The following is a 19922-nucleotide window of genomic DNA, read 5'->3' as shown; positions in this document are numbered from 1 at the left end:
GTCTGAGGTCTGTTCTGTCTTGGCTAGAGTTAAGGGAGGTACTAGGCTGCCTGTGGGGGTGGGGGTGGGGGGAGGGACTTTGTTCCACATAGCCTCCCCTCCCCCTTAAAGTTCACAGAACTCCTGTTTAGGAAAGCCACCTTACTAGCAATCACCCCAGGCTTCCAGGAGGTTGTGGGGAGGGGGGAGGGGCTAATGCCACGAAGGGCAGTATGGCTGTGCAGGGTCAAACTGGAGGAGAAGGTGGCACGACAGGGGGACAGACTGGCAGAAGGAGTACATCGAGGATGGTCACCACATTTATTTTAGACATGGCGTCTTCTGTCTGGGCTGGCCGTGGCCTAAGTCCACCTGCATGCTGTAATTTGGCCTTGAAGTAATTAATAACCCTTTTTTGTACAGGCTGCTGTTGTCATACAGAGAGAGAGTTGGTTTCTGTCAGGAATAAGGCTTTTATTTTCACCGACTGATGTTCGTTCCCTAATGAGCAAGGCACTGATGTGAGAATCGATGGCAACCTAGTAGAGGGTGTAGGCCACCTGGCTTCTCAGTCTGACTGGGTCACCAGAACCCAGTGGGCCAGCATCTGTCATCTAGGTCTTGTGGGAGTAGAGAAGCAGTCCCTCCCGGTTCCCCTCAGGTGAGGAGAGGGAGGAGGATAGCAGTGAACTCCGTATTTAAAGGTGATTAAGATGTCTTCCCTCACTGAGCAAGCGGTGGTGGCGCACGCCTGTAATCCCAGCACTTGGAAGGCAGAGGCAGGTGGATTTCTGAGTTCGAGGCCAGCCTGGTCTACAGAGTGAGTTCCAGGACAGAAAGGGCTAAACAGAGAAAAACCCTGTCTTGAAAAAAACAAAAAATCAAAAAACAAAAAAACCCAAAAACAGAAACAGTGAAGGAGCCGGGCGTGGTGGCGCACGCCTGTAATCCCAGCACTTGGAAGGCAGAGGCAGGCGGATTTCTGAGTTCGAGGACAAAAAGAAGCCTTCCCTCCATTAGCACTGTAGACCCTATAGCTAGCCCAGGCTTATCCGGTCCGGTCCTGTCCCCCCCCCCCCCCCCCGTTTTTATACTGCTTATTGCTTATGGAGACTCCTGAGCGTGCGTGCTAGTGTGTCTATGTGTATCTGTTGATTCTACAAAGAGAAAAGAACCTGGTCTCTGTCACCACCAACGATGTCTGCCATTTTGTCTTGCAGATTCCCAACTTCTTCTGGAACCTGGGGATCGGTCACACTGGTGCGTGGTGGCATATTGGGAGGAGAAGACTCGCGTGGGGAGGCTCTACTGTGTCCAAGAGCCCTCCCTGGATATCTTCTATGATCTACCTCAGGGGAATGGCTTTTGCCTCGGACAGCTCAATTCGGACAACAAGAGTCAGCTGGTACAGAAGGTTCGGAGCAAGATCGGCTGCGGCATCCAGCTGACAAGAGAGATGGATGGGGTGTGGGTTTACAACCGCAGCAATTACCCCATCTTCATCAAGTCCGCCACACTGGACAACCCGGACTCCAGGACGCTGTTGGTGCACAAGGTGTTCCCTGGTTTCTCCATCAAGGCTTTTGACTATGAGAAGGCGTACAGCCTGCAGCGGCCCAATGACCACGAGTTCATGCAGCAACCCTGGACGGGTTTCACCGTGCAGATCAGCTTCGTGAAGGGCTGGGGCCAGTGCTACACCCGCCAGTTCATCAGCAGCTGCCCGTGCTGGCTGGAGGTCATCTTCAACAGCCGGTAGTCGTGCGTGTGCGGGGGAGAAGACAGGACGGACAGACGGACGGACAGAGCGTGAGCCGAGCAGGCCACCGTTCAAACTACTTGCTGCTAACCTTTCCCGGAGTTGATTGCTTTTCATGCAAACTCTTTGGTCGGTTTTGTTGTTGCCATTCATTGTTGGTTTGGTTTTGTTCTGTTTCCCCCACCCCCCTCCACTTTTCTTAACTTGTGTCCCGTTTGTCTCGTCCTTTGAGAAATTAGCTTAGGATGCGGATTTTTGTTGGCTTTGGTTGTTGTTGCTGTTGTCTTGTTTTGAGGTGGTGGGTGTGGTTGGCAGGACACCCCCCCCCCCCATATGACAACAGGAAACGAGAGTCAGCATGGTGTGTGAAAGTGGGTGCCACCTTCTTCCTTTGGATCAGCATTTCAGCTGTCAGCGTGTAGGGGTGTACACGAATGAACGAACGACAGATGGGGGAATGACGTGCTTTTTGTGTTCTTTATGGATGTCCCCAGCTGAGAGGCTTGCAGTTCCACGCTGTGTGTCTCTCGAGCCTTTTGGACATGCTCGGTGGGGCAGAGGCAGTACCTGGGCAGACTGGCAGCAGGCGTCCCAGCTGCTGCCAAGTCCTGCTCCAGCCTGCCGGAGCTGCCCCGCCCCACCCCCCTCCCCACAGGACACGGGCCTATCCACAGGCTTCTGAGAAGCCAGCCTGCTAGAAGGCTGAACCAGAACCAATTGTTTTCATCCCTGTCTTACTGCCTCCTGTCACCCGCTGCCATTGTCGAGTCTGTCTTTTTTGGCCATCTGCTCCTGGATCTCTCTTTCTCGAGATGGGCTTCCCACAAGGGCTGCCGGGACAGCCCCAGTCACAGTATTGCTACCCCAGTACCCTCTCAGGCCCTTCCACTGGTCCCAGCCGTGGTTTTGCATCAGGTTTCTCCCAGATGTGGAAAAGTCAGTCAGCTCAGCACCCCATCCCCCAGCCTGTTTGCTGAGCTCTAAACCAGCGAGGGGCATCAGGGAGGGACCTGAGAAGGGTGTAGCCCCGTCACAACAAAGGTACCATCCTAGGCTGGCTCCTAGCCCTTCCTTCTCGGCTCATACACTCGTATGATACTTTGGCACTGTTCTTAGCTCAATGAGCATGTTTAGACTTTAACATAAGCTATTTTTCTAACTACAAAGGTTTAAATGAACAAGAGAAGCATTCTCATTGGAAATTTAGCATTGTAGTGCTTTGAGAGAGGAAAGGACTCCTTAAAAAAAAAAGCTGAGATTTATTAAAGAAAAATGTATTTTATGTTATATATAAATATATTATTACTTGTAAATATAAAGACGTTTTATAAGCATCATTATTTATGTATTGTGCAATGTGTATAAACGAGAAGAATAAAGAAAAGATGCACTTTGCTTTAATATAAATGCAAATAACATGCCAAATTAAAAAAAAAAAAGATAAACACAAGATTGGTGTTTTTTTCTATGGGTGTTATCACCTAGCTGAATGTTTTTCTAAAGGAGTTTATGTTCCATTAAACAATTTTTAAAATGTATACTGTATCCCTTGTTGTTCAGATGCTTCTTCTTGGCTTGGTGTGGGGGGCAGGGAGGTTTATCAGTAGAGACAAAGGTGAATGGGCCAGGAAATAAAAAGGCTTTGGGTTAGTTCCCAGATCTGGAGGACCCCACCCACCAGGTACCCTTTTGATGGGTGTGGTCCAGGTTTTCTAATTGTATATTGGGAAGTGACTGGAAGGAGTGTTGTGGCTGATTTGGGGAGAAGAGTGTCCCTGGGAGGCTGGGAAGAATATTGGGTCAGGGGAGGGGACTGTGACACACATACACACACACACACAGGAAACGGGAGGTCCCAGAGTGGTCAGAGGGGTGAGGCTTCTGCCTCCTTACCCCTCCGGTAATGACCGAGTCCAGGCTTCATTCTTTGTCCGCTGGGATGTTCGTGACTGACAGGTTCATCAGTCCTATCGTCCAGCTCGTCCTGGGCTTTTATGTGAGGTCTCTCTTCAGATCTCTGCTTGTATACGCTGAGCTGAGACTTTTCGTCCATGGTTCATTTTACCCATATACATACTACATAGGTGCCTAATGCCTGAGGACGTCAGATCCCCTGGAACTCAAGTTACTGATGGCTGCCACGTAGGTGGGAGCTGGGAATTCAACCCAGAACAACAAATGCACTAAACCTTTGAGCCGTCTCTCCAGCCCTTTTAGACTGAGGGCTTCACTGGTTCCAGGTGTGATGTTAATTATGTAGAGGACTCTTTCTCAGGACCCTGTGTAAGAATGGAGGCTTTGGGAGGCTAAGAAGTCAGCTGTCAATTATGACCGACCGCTGAGCCATAATCCTGTGTGGCCAATGTCCCATAATCCACTTCTACTGGCCCTGCTGTGGGAACAGAGCCTCTGGATTTGGGAGGCACAGAGTTCTAGAAGGTAGCTGGATTTCCAGGTATGGAGTGTGAGTTCTGGTGGGGTGGCTGTCAGAACAGTTCGAAGTAGTCTGGCGTTAGGCAGAAGCTGATACTTTGTTGCAGAAATCACCATCCACTGTCCTTGCCTAGTGCTGTGCTGTAGACATCTCTTCCAGCCTCCCTTGAGAGTAAGGTCGAGGGAGGGGGATAATTAGGGGGAGAGCAGAATTGTGTTAGCTTTAGTGTAGCCTGAAAATAACACTTGGTTGGGTTCTGACCATACAGTCTCTATGATGGACCTCTGTGGGTGCACACTGTCATCCCCACTGCCGTTCAGGCAATTTTTTGAGGTTCCTCCACAGGAGGGTTTTGGTCTGATTTCATCACTTAGCTAGCTAATCTCTGGGTAGAGCAGGGTTAAGGGGAGCGAGGCAGATGCATGTGTTTTCTTAAGTAAATTCTGGTTTGAAAGGACAGAAGCCATTTGCCCTCTAAGCCCAGTCCACAGTATTTGCAATGCCTGCTTACACCAAGGACTCTCCCAAGATCATGCTATACTGCAGAGGATGCTGGCGGACCGTCCTGAAACTGTCTATTCTTCAGAAGGTAAATGACTTGCCCCAGACCACCCAGCCCCTCACAGCTTGTGGCCAAGGCTGATGTGCACCCAGATGACACAGCCCAGAGTGACAGGAATCTCTTTGTTGGTCTGTGTATTCTCGATGGTTCAAAGAAAGTGGACTGAAGCCCGTGCCATTCCAGGTGTGTTGGTGGCAAGGGGGGAGCCCAGGATATGGCAAACATAGATGGCTCACAGTTCCGGACCTGGGAACCGGACACAGTAGGGTTGGCGCTCTCACCCGGGTGGGTCACACAAGGCTTTTGGCCCTTCATGTCTGAAGCATAATGGGCATGTTACCTGCCCTGTGTGGCCAGATTAGAGATTATTGAGAAAATATACGCACAGAGCAGGCCAAGTCATGTGGGATTGCTCATTTTGACCTACAGATGCAACAATTTCCTTCAGTTAAATCGATTAAATGATCAGTTTGAGGGAGGGGAGATGAGGAGTCCCCAACCTCTATCATTCTCTAGACATTCTCTAGACAGGGCTGACAGCGTCCTCAGGGTGGTGTGCACAGCAAGGGGCCTGAGAGAAGATAGTCAATGCACTGTAGAGGATGAGCCCTTCTGTTTAGGACGCCCTTCAAACTGTTGAACATCGGACAGTAAGGAGGCAAGGCCAACAGGAGCCACGGCTCGGAAACTGGGGTGGCCTGCCTGTGGGCAGTGTGGACACAGGCTGTTCAGGGAACAGCAGGCACAGTACAGTCCCGGTTTCCTGGCGCAGGAGCAGCAGGCCCAAGCTGCCAGCTCAGCACTTTTCCCTCAGCCAGAAGTGCCCCCCTCTCTTTCTGAAAGTAATGATTTTCTAAAAATGGATTCCTTCCCCTCCCCCAGCTGCAATTAATCTACTGAACACAAAGTGGCCGCTGGAGGAGGCTTGTGGAGAGTTCGGACCGGTGCACGCTCTTTGATTAATTCAGGGATGATTTAGTGATGGGGAGGGGTGGGGAGGGAGAGGGAGTGCACACAGCCTCTGTGGGGACAGGCTGGGCCCACTTTGGGATCTATAGAGTGGCTGTCAGACCCACAAAGACTCAGCCTGGAGCCTCTTTCCAGTGAGTTCATAATAGCCATTCTGGGGATTGGAGAGCTGGGCCCAGACGCCAGCTTCGATGTCCGGATGTCCTTCCATGAACACCAGAAGCTGGAGAGAGGCCCGGGGCTGACATCTTCATAGCGGCTTTGGTGGAAGGGATAACGGGCACATGGAGGATGCTTCCTCATTTCTGAGAGCTACAGCAAATGGTGGCCGCAGATGTGCCAGTTTCTCCTCTTCTGTGGGCACCTTGGTTTCAGGTACGAGCAGAGCACTGGCCCTGCTCAGTAAGCAGAGTGATTGAACTAGTCAGCAGGTGTCCCAGCCCCTCTCCTGATTTATCCTGCCAGTTTCATCTTCACAGTGGCAACATCCAGTGTGTTGTACTGTGTGTGCGATGGTCTCTCGCTTGTTTGTTGGTTTGGTGGCTATTGCCCTCCTGTAGCGCGTTGTGAGCCCTATGGCTGTACGGCTCAGCTCCCTGACATCAAGAACGATACCCAGCAACATAGTAGACACTGTAGGTACTGCTTGGATGACTCTATGCTCCCTGACTGGTTTTCCAGCAGGGCGGGGGTAGGGGGTTGCATTCATGTTTCTGCTGAGTTTCCCAAGAACAGTGAGCATCTACCTACTTTCAGATACCTCATGAAAACAAAGAGGTTGGTCTTGTTATTTTCTTTCCAAACGGTAAATTGAGACGCTCTCCCTCTTGGTTGGTAATAACAACCACAAACACCAGAAGTTTCATTAAGAACAGCCTAGGAGCTGGCAAGATGGCTCCGTGGGTAAACATGCGTGCCACGTGAAGTGTTTGAATTTGTAAGACTGGGACTTTTAAAGTAAGCCTGTAAAATGGTTTATGCTGTGTTTTTTGTTTTTCATTGTTTTGTTTTTGTTTTTTGAGACAGGATTTCTCTGTGTAGCCCTGGCTGTCCTGGAACTCACTCTGTAGACCAGGCTGGCCTCAAACTCAGAAATCTGCCTGCCTCTGCCTCCCAGAGTGCTGGAATTAAAGGCGTGTGCCACCACTGCCCGGCTATGCTGTGATGTTTATATTAATGTGAGATCTTGGGGGATGAATGAGAAAGGGAAGGTTGTGGCTTCACATTGATGTATTTGTGCTTCAGGATGACAGGGTATCAATTGTGCTGAATAGTTTTATGCTAACTTGACGTAAGTTTTAGTCGTTTGAGAGGATGGAACCTCAATTAAGATAATGCCTCTGTAAGATCAAGCTTGAGGCAGACCTATAGGACATTTTCCTAATTAGGGAATGATGGGGGAGGGTACCATGAGCCAGTGTCCTGGGTTCTCTAAGAAAGCAGGATGAAGCTGGGCGGTGGTGGCGCACGCCTGTAATCCCAGCACTTGGAAGGCAGAGGCAGGCGGATTTCTGAGTTCGAGGCCAGCCTGGTCTACAGAGTGAGTTCCAGGACAGCCAAGGCTATACAGAGAAACCCTGTCTCGAAAAAAACAAAAAAGAAAGAAAGAAAGAAAGAAAGAAAGAAAGAAAGAAAGAAAGAAAGAAAGAAAGAAAGAAAGAAAGAAAGAAAAAGAAAAAAGAAAAGCAAGCAGGCTGAGGACAAGCCAGTGAACAGCACCCTCCATGGCCTCTGCGTCATTTGCCGCCTCCAGGTTCCTGCCCTGCTGATTTCTGGCCTGACCTCCTCCAGTGTAAACAGTGATGTGGAAGTGTAAACTGAATAAATCCTTTACTCCCCAAGTTGTTTTGATCATGGCGTTTCACCGTAGCGTTTCACAGTAACCCTACCTAGGACACCATGCAAACCCGATGCTGTAAATCTGATACTAGAACCCATGCAAAGATGGAACAAGAGAAACGATTCTGAGAAGCTATCCTTCTCTGTCCTCCACACATATATTCGCATCATGGACACACGTACAGTATTAGTAAAAAGCAAAACAAAACAAACCCCGCTGGTGTTTAGAGAGCACTGTGTGTGAAAGAAATTCTGCAAGTTGTGTTGTGCTGTCCTGAAGGGAAGGTTGTCACTAGCCCATTTTACAGATGAGACTATGGAGGCTCATGAGTGACCCACAGGGAGAGAGTGGAAGTCTGTGGCATTCCAAGCCTTGCTGTGGGTCTTGAGCCCCAACAGGAGGCTGGAGATGCCAGTGGCTAGGGGAGGGCAGGAGTTGTGTAGCAGGGCTGCTCCACGGCTAGACTGTCCTGTCTCGTCCAAGCAGGCTGTAATCTTTGCTTCACACAGGCGTCACGGCATCAGCACCAAGTCTAATGACATGCTGTAGCCAGGGAAATTACAGTGCCCAGGAAACCTGTCCCAGAGGCCCTGCCCAGGGTAATTTCAGAGCAGGGATGGGTGCTGGGAAACAACAGGGACTGGGCGGGCTGCTGGCCTTCCGTGATGCGAGCGCATGCGAGGGAAACAAACGGAGGATTTTAGTGTACTTAGGCATCTCAGTTGAAAATAGTGAGGGGCAAGCCAGGTGTGTTGTTGAATGACTCTGATTCGGGAGAAGCTAGAGTCCAAGACAGCCAGGACTATAGAACAAGACTGTCTTCAACAACAACAACACTCAAAAGGTATAAAATGAAAAACAAAAAGTCAAAGTGACCCAGAGTGTCACAACTTAAACCGTCTCTGTAGCACTGAGGGGAGGGGACTGGGGACCTGTGAGCGCTGCCTTTCTGACTTCATCCGGTGCTCATCAATCTGTACAGCTGTTTACAAGTGAAGTTCTATTGGCCTGCTACCTGCTTCTGTAGCACATGACACATCCCGGATGTTTTTTTGTTTTGTTTTGTTTTTTGGATTTGTTTTTTTCAAGACAGGGTTTCTCTGTGTAGCCCTGGCTGTCTTGGAACTCACTCAGTAGACCAGGCTGGCCTCGAACTCAGAAATCCGCCTGCTTCCGCCTCCCAGAGTGCTGGGATTACAGGCGTGCACCACCACTGCCCGGCTTGTTTTGTTTTTAGGTCATTCACTTTGATAGTTGTCTAGTCCTGGAGCTGAAGCGCAAGACACCAGCGTTCACTCAGCATTCATAGTGCCACTTTGTATTGACTAGGAGTGCCAGTGTGAGCCGGGCACTCTCTCCTGATGGGGGTGGGCATGGACCTGGTTTAACCGCTTTTGGAAAACATTTGGCAGACAGGCTCAGCTAAAATAACACTGGCATCTGAAATGTATTTCCATATTTTTCGAAAGACATGTAGAAGCATCTTCATAGCAACGCTATTCCAAGGAGCACTAACCTTGGATCGACTTAAAACGCCCATCAAAAGCACAACAGTCTTATTACGATGTCCACCAAGAAGTAATGGGAATGAGGGACCCATGACCACAGTGGTTACCTAACAGATGATGTGGAGAAGGCGTCTGACGTCGAGAAGGAGGGAACCCCAATGATAACCACCAGGGTGATTCTAACAATCTCCATGCTGTGTCAAAGAGAACATACACGGGCTGGGGATGCCGTCAGCAGTGGAAGGCTTGCCCAGTGTGCCCAACGCCCTAGGTTTCCTGAGTTACATTTCCCACAGTAAAGGAGAAAACAAGAAACAAAAAACAAAAAGAACCCCCTCATATGGGATGGTCTCGTTTATGTAAAGCTCAAAACCAGGTGAAACTAATTTTTGCTGTTAGACGGCAGGCAGCGGGCAGGGGGAGCTTGTTAGACGGCAGGCAGCGGGCAAGGGGATTGTCGACTCCTCGGATTCTGTCTCTCTGTCTGGGGTTGGTCACATGTAGCACAGTTTGTAACAATGATTTGTGTACATTTCTACACACATGTAATAATTCATTTAGTCTGTTCTTTACGCAACAGCAGCAGAGAGGGCTAGGGAGACGGCGTAGGGGTTAAAATCTTTGCAGTGTGCAAGCGTAAGACCGAGAGCTTAGAGCCTCGGAGCCACAGAAATGTCGGCTGGATGTGGCCGCCTGCCTGTAACTCTAGCCCTCCAGAAGGTAGGGCCCGGGGATCCCAGAGCACACTGGGTATTCAGGACTAGCCACTCTGCGTTTGATGGGGAGACCCTGCCTCGATGAATAAGGCGGAAACGTGATTAAGGATATTTCTGACATCAACTTCAGGTCTCCACATACACCCACATACATGTGCCTCCACACATGCAAACATGCAAACACATATGCATAACACACACATACACACAAATGGAAAAAGAAAAAAATTAAAAACAGTGGAGTCATTCAATTCCCTCCAAAAATGTCGGTCTCCTTTTCCTAAGTTCTTCTCATCTCTTCTCCTCCCCTCCCCTCCCCTCCCCTCCCCTCCCCCCTCTCCTTTCCTCTTGCCCACCTTGCCAACTGCACCCACAGGAGAGCCTTCATTTACATGGTGGGGCAGGGACAGAACAACACGGACACTTCTGGTTTGGGACTCCCTGGGCCCTGGGGATCAGCCTCTAATGGGGGTGAGAGGGCACTGACCAGGACTCTATTGAGGTGGGCAGTGTGCACCTGGGTGGGGGAAGGGAGAAGACACGAAAGAGGAAGAGGCACAGGTGGTAAGGGTTCACATGACTTTGGAGGGCACTGACAGACATCCTTGTGACTGCACAGTTCTGTAGCTGGCAGCTTCCAAGTCCCAGGTATGACAAGGACAGACACATAGGCAGTGATAGCGGCCAGCAGCTAACGGGTGGTGAGTGCTTCCCCATGTTAAAATGTTTCTTTGAATCACTTCCTTGCCCCTTTAAACACCAGGTATTCCAGTTGGTAGTCATGTACCTGTTGGAGAACCACATGCACACAGGAAGCCTCTACCCTTACAATAGACACACACACACATACACACACACACACAGAGAGAGACACACTCACATACAGACACAGACACACTCATACACACAGACACATAAACAGGCACACACTCACATACAGACACATACACAGACACACTCATACACACAGACACATACAGAGACACACACATACACACAGACACATACAGAGACACACACATAGACACATACACAGACACACCCACTCACACAGACACACACAGACACACTCATATACACGGACACATTCAGAGACACAGACACACACACACACACACACACTGAATTTTGATTGGCATTTGCTCTTTTGAGGACTGTGGGACCCTGACACACAAAGAAGATGCAGTAGAAGATATGGTAACCTCCACAGTATCTCAGCTGAGGAATAGCTGGGTATGCAGCCAAGCTTACAGGCTCTGTTTTATTATTTGGGGAGATGCTCAAAATGCTCATTTGTTTATTATTTATTTGATTTTAATTCACTATTTAAAAATCAGATAGGCCAGGCAGTGGTGGCACACACCTTTAGTCTCAGCACTTGGGAGGCAGAGGCAGGAGGATTTCTGAGTTCGAGGCCAGCCTGGTCTACAGAGTGAGTTCCAGGACAGCCAGGGCTATACAGAGAAACCCTGTCTCAAAAAATCAAAATTATTAATAATAATAATAATAATAATAATAATAATAAAAATCAGATAGAGGTGGGGGAGGGGATGTAGTGAGAGAGTGCATGCAGGGCTCTGGATCCAATCCCAGAACACAGGGGTGAGTTCACAAGAGAAAGGACAAATAGTTTAGACATTACCTTGAAACATACAATGATCCCACCTCCGATCACAGCTGTCACTTAGAAACTCACCTCATTTCTTTCTTTTTTGGTTTTTTGGATTTGTTTTTTTTCGAGACAGGGTTTCTCTGTGTAGCCCTGGCTGTCCTGGAACTCACTCTGTAGACCAGGCTGACCTTGAACTCAGAAATCCGCCTGCCTCTGCCTCCCAGAGTGCTGGGATTACAGGCGTGCGCCACCACCGCCCGGGTGTCCATCTCTTCTCTCATGGGCTCACACAAGTGACTTTGTTTTAACCCGCTCTCTCGTCTGTTCTCATCTGTCTTAGAAGAGCAGAGAGAGGAATCAGGTAGCGGAGGCCGGGTGCTGCCCAGCTAGCCGAATGCCTGTCACCTCCCCTCAGTCTGTTGCCTTCCTACTGCTTGTGGAGAGGAATCCTGTGAGGGCCACTGCCTAACCCATGTCCTGGGGTGCGAGGTCATGTGTCACTCGTTGTATATTTGTTCACTCTAGCCTGGGCAAAAAAAAAAAAAAAAATCTGGAGCAGTGAGGGTCTTGAGGCAGGGCTGGATGTAGACGATAGGACACGCATTTTTGTTCATCTGATCACAGTTGCCTGGGCTCTGCCTGTGAACGTTCCCTTGCTGGGTTTTCTGGAAAGGGCACAGATCAGATCCTTGCGTTCCCAGTTTCCCAGTGGCCAGCAAGTGGCCCTTCAGATGCCCCTGCCATTTTGGAGTCGGGATCTGGCAACAGAAATACAATCCTGCAGAATCATTCGAGCTGTGGGCAACAGCCACACACTGCTCTGAGGAGGACAGCAGGGGTCACGGAATAACACAGAAAAACGGTTTAGTGTCCACTGCTGATGACAGTGGGCAGAGAAGAGCCACCTGAGGTTCTGTGTCAGGTCAGTATAGTTCTTTAGAGGCCAGCGTGAGGTATGACTTGACAGTCATCCTTGCTGTGGAGAAACTTTGTAGCTTGCTTCTGTGACTCCCTAGGGTCCCTTGTGACTTTTCCTGCTTTGTTTAACTCAGCCATAATAATGCTATTTTACAACCAGGAAGACTGACCATGGATAGAGTTGGGGGTGGACTTGGGGTACTAGACAAGGTTGGTTAAAATGACATTCCTCTTGGGACAGCAGGGCAGGGATTGTCTGTGCCTCACCGTGGTGTTGTAACCATGACTTCCTCCTACACAGGTTCCTCGGCACCGACAGATTGGTAAAGTTATTTCTGCCTCGGGGACTGTTTCAGGAGGACCCAGCCTGGACTAAAGCCATCCTAGGCAAAAGCCTCATTCATGAGGACTGTGCTGCTTCCAAGGACAGACAGGTCACAGCAGAGAGCAGCAGGCCCGGGAAGCCTGGTTTCTTTCTTTATTCTCCTTCCATTGACCCCTTATGAGCTTGGGTAAGTCCTAGTTCCCAAGGCTCGGTATCCTTCCTAAGATACTTCGATGTGTGCAGGAAGCTGATAGGCCTTTTCTGGTACGCAAGCTTCCTATTGGAACAGCACCAGGGCCCCGTCCCGCGCCATCCCGCCCCGCCTCCAACACCTCGATAACCTTTCTCTCCCTGACAGCCTGTCTCTCCATCTCAAGTACATGTGAAAAAAGTGTGATTTGTGGGACCGGGAAGTGGGTGACTGTATCAGTGGCTGTGGGGTGGGGGTTGAGGTCCCTGTACTGTGTTTCTCCTTGGGTCTTGAACCATACCCGGCTTTTCTCCCTGTCTCATCTTCTGAAAACTCAAGTTAATCTTTCTTTGGTCTTTGAGGAGCAGGCTAAAAAAAGAGGACTGAGAAAGGTCCAGGACCAGAGGATGAGGAAGGAGAGCAGAAGGCAGGACCCTGAGGCAGCTGGCAGCCGCCTTCTGGAAAGCCCCCCTCAACCGAGCCCCGTGAAGGCCAAGGAGGCCCGTCTCCAGTCCATTTCCCTTGAACTGGAGCCAGCGGTCCTCACGCATTACTCATTGGCGGGGCGGCCCTGGCCCCAAGCCAAGGAAAACAAGCCTCCGGCCTGCCTGGGGGCTGGTCGGCCTGGGCTTGGGAGGGGAGGGGAGGTGCCCGCAGTACATCCAGCTTGCTTGGTCCTCCTGCTGCGGCTCAACCCAGCCTGACTCTAGACTCAAACTCTGGTCCAGCCTTCTCTAGTTGGGCCTCATGGTGTCCCGGGAGCCGGCCCTGCTGGGACTTTGCACTGGTGCTCCTTCCTTGGGATGTTTCAGCAGCCCTCTCTCTGCCGAGGGAAGGCTGTGATTCCTACTTAAGCAGCCCCAGCAGTAGCTTCGCCCTGTGGCTGCCACAGATTGGCCGACGCTAACTCAGAGGCAGAGGGAGCTCTGCCCTTCCCCAGCTCTGGATCCGCTTCAAGAGCATCTTTCCGAGTGACTGGCTTTAGCAAGGGTTGTTTGTTGCTACCGTGCAATAGCTGACTTGTGGGGCTTCTGGAAGGATGGAAGCGCCAGTGGTTGCAAAGAGGAAGAGCCACGTGGCGGGTGGGCGACATCGCATGAGTTGAGATGCTGAATTTGAAAACTGGATGTGGAAGGGAGTGGGACGAACGGAACGCTAGCGGCTTTGAACACGCCCATTCCAAGTCTGTCTTTTAACCCTACTCTTGACCCATCTACACATACACCCACCTACCTGTCTGTTCACACTACCCACAGTGTTGCCCATAGACACACCTACTGCGGCACACCTATCTGTCTACACACATATTCGGCCACACACCTACCTACCCATCCATCCACCCACTCATCCATCACCCACTCACCCGTCCATCCACCTACCCATCCTTCTATAGACTTAGCCACACAGTCATCTATCCACAAATCTAGCCCCACCCACAAATCCAAATATTCTATCCATCCACCTACCCACACACCTACATACCCATACACCTGCACACCCACACACCTAGCCACACATGTAAATACATACTCTCCCATCTACCGCCCACCTCAGAATCCCCTCATCCACACATCTGTCTACCTGTCCCCCACACTCATCCACATAACCCTTCCCTGCACCCACCCACCTACCTATCTACCCATCAACACACCTACCTACTCATGCACCAACCCACCTACCCATACACTCCTGCACGCCCACACACCTGCACGCCCATCCACCTAACCACTGACCACCCAGCCAGCCATCGATCTATCCATCCCAATCACTACCCATCTGCTCACCTGGTCCCGTTCAGCCACCTGCTCACACTCTACTTAGTCTCACATCCATCCACATCTGTTTACCCACACCCCTTCCACACCCATGCGCTTTCCCACCATCCATACATCCATCAAAGCTACACATATCTATGGCCAAGCCTACATATACCTTAACCTATAAGCCAAGTCTCACCTGGCTCTTCCATACACAACCTGGCTTATAGGAAGCTGAGTAAGTGTTTGCTTAAAATAAGTGGTGGAGAGGAGATTGGCACTTGCCCCCAAGGGAGTTCTTCATCTTGGGGAAATATATATATATATATATATATATATATATATATTCACGAGTGCTCCAAAGGAAGTCATCAGGCTGCCAGGAAAAACAAAGACTAGACTCTGCTGTGTAACTCCGAGCAGGTAATTGAATCTTTCTGTGTTTGAGTGGCTGCATCTATAAAGCAAGGGCATAGTAAAGTCTACCTCATAAGGATGCCCACTACTGTCTTATAATGAGCAAAGCCAGAGTTTTAATATTGACACAGATTTCTATTCCATGGTCAATATTTAATTTCTTCTGTCCCTGTGCAGAAGTGCGATTTCTCATGGGCTTTATTGAGATGGAGGTTACGTGGCATACGCTGCCCTCTTGAAACACACGGTGCAATGGCTTTGAGTATTGGTACTCAATGGTACCTCATGAACAGCCATCACCACTCTGACTTTGTCACCCCTAAAACAATCTTGTGTGCGTTAGCTATTGCTTGTCTTCCTCCTTCAAGCTCTTTCCCCCTCCCAGCCCCGCCCCAGCCCCGCCCCACCCCGCCTCCCCCAGGCCTAGGTTCCCTCCAGTGTGCTTCTGATCCCACTCGCCTGGAACTCGTTATGCTGGTAGGCTCCCTGGGAAGCTCAGGCTGGCCTCAAACTCTTCCTCAGCCTCCCGAGTGCTAGGATTCCTTGTCTGGTTTATTAGGCACTAAGTAAAGCCATTTTAGTGGAGTGGTTTTCGTGTGGGTTTTTTTGTTGTTGTTTTGTTTTGTTTTTTTTTTGAGATAGGATTTCTCTCTGTGTAGCCCTGGCTCTCCTGGAATTCACTCTGCAGACTAGGCCACCACTGCCCGTTGGTGTGGTTTTGATATTCTCTGTCTCTCTCTGTCTCTCAGACATAGTTTCTTGATATAGCATTAGCTGTCCTGGAACTCACTTTGTAGACCAGGCTGGCCTTGAACTCATAGAGAAACACCACCTCTGTCTCCTGAGCATTGGGATTAAAAGCATATAGCACAGCTGCCTGACTTCTTTCTTTCTTTCTTTCTTTCTTTCTTTCTTTCTTTCTTTCTTTCATTTATTTATTTTTTGTATGCAAGTATACTGTAGCTGTACAGATGGTTGTGAGCCATCATGTGGTTGCTGGGAATTGAACTCAGGACCTCTGTTTGCTCTGGCCCCGCTTGCTCCAGCCCAAAGATTTATTTATTGTTATATGTAAGTACATTGTAGCTGTCTTCAGATATACCAGAAGAGCACACCAGAAGAGGGTGTCAGATCTCATTACAGATGGTTGTGAGCCACCTTGTGGCTGCTGGGATTTGAACTCAGGACCTTTGGAAGAGCAGTCAATGCTCTTAACCGCTGAGCCATCTGTCCAGCTCTTCCACCCCCCTCTGCCCCCTCTAAATCTAAATTTTAAAGATTCTTTTATTTCATTTTATGTATATGAACATTTTGACAGCATGTATGTTTGTGTGTCATATTTATGCCTGGTGCCTGTGGAGGCCAGAAAGAAGTGTCTTGAACTGGAACCATGTGGTGCTGGGAACTGAAGCCTGGTGTTTTGCAAGGACAAGTATTTCTTCACTGAGCCATCTGTTCAGTCTTCCTTGTCTATTTCTGGTTGGGTTATTTGTCTTTGTTCTTGAGCTAAGGGCATTCTGTGTTTTCAAAAAAATATTTGTTTATTTTTAGTTCACGTACGTGTTTGGTCCGCTTGTATGTAAGTGTACCAAGTGTGGATGGTGGCCATAGCCACGGTGGGTCCCTTGGTGCTGGAGTTACACAAAGGATTGTGAGCCACCGTGCAGGTTCTGGGAATCAAAGCAGGTTTACTGTAAGAGCTCTGTGTGCTGCTAGCTGCTGCACCATTTCTCCAGTCCCTTAGGCCTCGTCCAAGAGTCTTCTAATCATCTTGCCGGCTTCTCCATACAGAAGTCAGCTGGAATTTTGACAGCAAACCCATTGAATTGGTAGGTCAGTTTGGGGGCGTCAACCTTGAGAAGAAGTCACTATGTCGTAGACCACCAGGCTGGCTTCGAACTCAGAGATCTGCTTGTCTCTCTGCCTCTTGAGTGCTGGGATAAAAGGTGTGTGCCACTACCATCCAGCTGTTTTTCCAATTCTTTAAATTTTCCTCCACTTCAAATGTTTTCTAATTTTCAGGGCATAACTTCTCTTGTGAAACTTTGAAGTAGTTTGTTCTTTTCGATGGTATCACCATTTTTTTTCCGTTTTAAAAATAATTTCAACTTTTGGATTTGTCTATCAAGTTTTGAACAAGTGCTTACAGCGCTCAGTGTTGGGAGGGCAGAGCGCAGTGGACAAGCTCTGGGGTTTAGTGAGATCGTGGATGGGAAGGAGGCGAGTGGACCTGGCCTTTCCTGACTCTTGTCCTTCCTTGAAGCATGGCGGAGGGTGTCCTACAAAGGCAGAAGAGGCCTTCAAGAGTTAGAAAGAGGACTGCAGAGCTGACTGAAGGAACTGACTGTTTACATGGGAAATTCACCTGCCCATTCTGGTTGTGCCAGAGGCCACAGCCAAAGCAAGCTGTGCCACTGGGGGTGGGGGAGGATGTGTGGGGAGGAAGCTGCTCCCAGGAGGCCTGAGGGCTAGCCCCAGGGCCAAGGGAGGACCTTGCAGGACTTCCTTCACAGCCCAGGAGGCTCCAGTCTGGTTTTGTCTCTCTTCCCACTCACTGTCTCCCCTCCCCCACCACGCTCCTTGAGGAGACAAGTAGAGGCAGCAGGAACTTCTGGGACCGGGACTGTGCAAGACCCTGTCCATCTGAAAGTGGGGAACATGAGAAGCAATGGGACCCTGAGTTTGGTTCACTTTCTCACTGTACCAACTATCTCTTCCCTGTTACTGCTTCTGCAAGCAGGACAGTGGCTGTTGGTCTGGCCAATCAGGGGCCCAGGGCTTCAGACAATCCGTGCCAGTCTGTGCTTCTCTCTCCCTTCTCCAGAGCTTCTTTGGCCACTGTCCCCTCCCCCATGCCTAGAAGTCCAGTGCCTCGCGTCAGCGGCAGCTTCTTCAGCTCAGGCCTGTGGCACCGGGGAGCAGCCCGCAGACCCTAAGCTGTCATTTATCCCCTCTAGTACCAGACTCTCTGAACCTACTGTCCCTGTGTCATAGGTCAAGTCTCAGAGGGATAGCCCAGGCCGGGATGCACTGAGTGCGGGCCCTGTGGGATGCAAGAGGGACAGGATGCTGGAGGAACTGTGGCTCCTTCTGGTCCCCCACACAAGGCCCTGTGTTTATGATGCACAGAGATCTTGCTGAAGACAAGTTCTGAGAAGGCGTACCCTTAGGTATCAAGACAGTGACCTCGGCTAATCCTGCCTGGTAGGACACTCTCCTTTGTGACTTGGAGGAAGCTCCAGTGACATGGGTACACAGAACAGCTGACCTCAAGGAGGAGTCTGGACACAGGCCTGAAATGAGACTATGTCAAAAAGTAGTGGAGAAGAATTTGGTAGGCAGAGCCCAGACTATGGCCCAGACTGATGGGGTAAAAAAAAAAAAAAAAAAAAAAAAAAAAAAAAAAAAAACCCAAAACCCAAAAACCAAAAAAAAAAAAAAAAAAAAAAATAGATTTGATTCCTTTGGGCCTTGACTTTCCCAATGATAGCCGGGTTGATGGCCAGACCGTAGAGGCAGCTGGGATTTGTAGTTGGATGACCTTTTGGGAAGGCTGTGCTGTGCAGTTTAGACTGTTTATCAGCCTCCCTGGGCTCTACTCATTAAACTCTAGTAACAACTCTCTCCCTCCAGTTGTGACGGCCCCAAACGTCTCCAGATGTTCCCAATAAGTGTTCCCTGATTGGCAAGCATTGGCTTGGATGAGTCCAATGTGTTCAGTCTGCCTAGAGCGGCACCTGCTCAGTAACAACTGAGCTGGGATTACCACAGGGGCAAAACCAGAGAGAGAACAGCGCGCTTCACACTCCAGGGGACAGCCCCGCATCTTTTAGGAACCCCATCTTTTAATTAATCGATTTTAATTAATTAGTTATTTTCTGTTCGTTAATGAATTATTTGGTTTGGTTGTTTGGCTTGATTTTTCAAGACAGAGTTTCTCTGTATAGTCCTAGAACTTGTTCTGTAGACCAGACTGGCCTCAGACTCAGAGATTCTCCTGCTTCTTCCTCCTGAGTGCTGGGATTAAAGGTATGAGTTTAACCCAGGCCCATGTTTGTTTGTTTATTTTTTTTTTTGAGACAAGGTTATTCTGTGTAGCCCTGGTTGTCTTAGAACTCTCTGTAGACCAGGCTGGCCTTGAATTCACAAGTCTGCCTGTCTTTGCTTCCTGAGTACTGGGACTAAAAGTGTGTGCCACCACTGCCTGGCTAAGAACATCTATTCTGAGAAAAATGTTATCGATGGTTTAGTTATGAAGAGCATGGAGTGCTCTTTCAGAGGATCTGAGCTGGGTTCCCAGCCTTCAGGTCTAAGGGATCTGATATCTTTAGTCTCCAAGGGCTACAGTCATGTGTATCAGCCCCATTATGCATACATTAATTAAAAAAAGAAATCAAATGCCACCAGTAGAGTGGTTCAGCAGTAGAGCTCATATCTAGCACGTTGAGCCCCCAGTGAGTAAACTGAGGCACAACAGGATGCCTGAAGACAGGAGGCCTAGCCCAGCTCGGCCACCAGAGGCTCAGCAGGAAGCTCCTTCAGTTTAAATTACATCTCAAGGGATTGGAAGGGCTCACCAGCCTGGCATCTGTGTGTCCAGTTCGTGCATTTGTTCATTTGAAAAACACTCATCATGGGCGTGCTGTGCACCAAACATTGCTTAGGACTTCAGAGACAGGCTGAACAGTGACTTAAAAGCTCCCGACCCTGGCTGGATGGAAGAGGGAGAATTATCTTGTCCATGGAGCCAAAGGTTAGGGATCCTAGTCACAGAGGGGCCCTGAAGAGGTATGGGGTGGCGTGGAGGATGGCTCTAGATCAGTTTATAAAGGACTTAGTGTCAGCTTAGACACACATGCTAACAGTCCTCCACAGGCCTCCACAGGAAGGGACTCTTGGTGGGGTTCCTTCAAGCAGGGCCCAGCCAAGGCTCCTG

At 49.5% G+C, this 19922-nt stretch overlaps 1 protein-coding gene across 3 annotated transcripts in view; it reads left to right on the top strand.

Moving 5' to 3' along the window:
* Smad7 (SMAD family member 7) overlaps window positions 1–3276 on the top strand; it is a 28071-nt gene extending 24795 nt beyond the window's left edge. For all 3 annotated transcript variants that reach the window (XM_052155716.1, XM_052155714.1, XM_052155713.1), the window contains one exon: window positions 1200–3276. In XM_052155716.1, coding sequence (XP_052011676.1) covers window positions 1200–1738 — 539 coding nt within the window. In that variant the 3' untranslated portion in view covers window positions 1739–3276. The remainder of the gene's footprint in view (window positions 1–1199) is intronic.
* Window positions 3277–19922: the final 16646 nt, after the last annotated feature.

Source organism: Apodemus sylvaticus, chromosome 13 (assembly GCF_947179515.1).
Source record: "Apodemus sylvaticus chromosome 13, mApoSyl1.1, whole genome shotgun sequence".
Taxonomy (NCBI): Eukaryota; Metazoa; Chordata; class Mammalia; order Rodentia; family Muridae; genus Apodemus; species Apodemus sylvaticus.
Note: the sequence above shows the minus strand (reverse complement) of the source record. Positions and strands in the feature narration are given on the sequence as shown.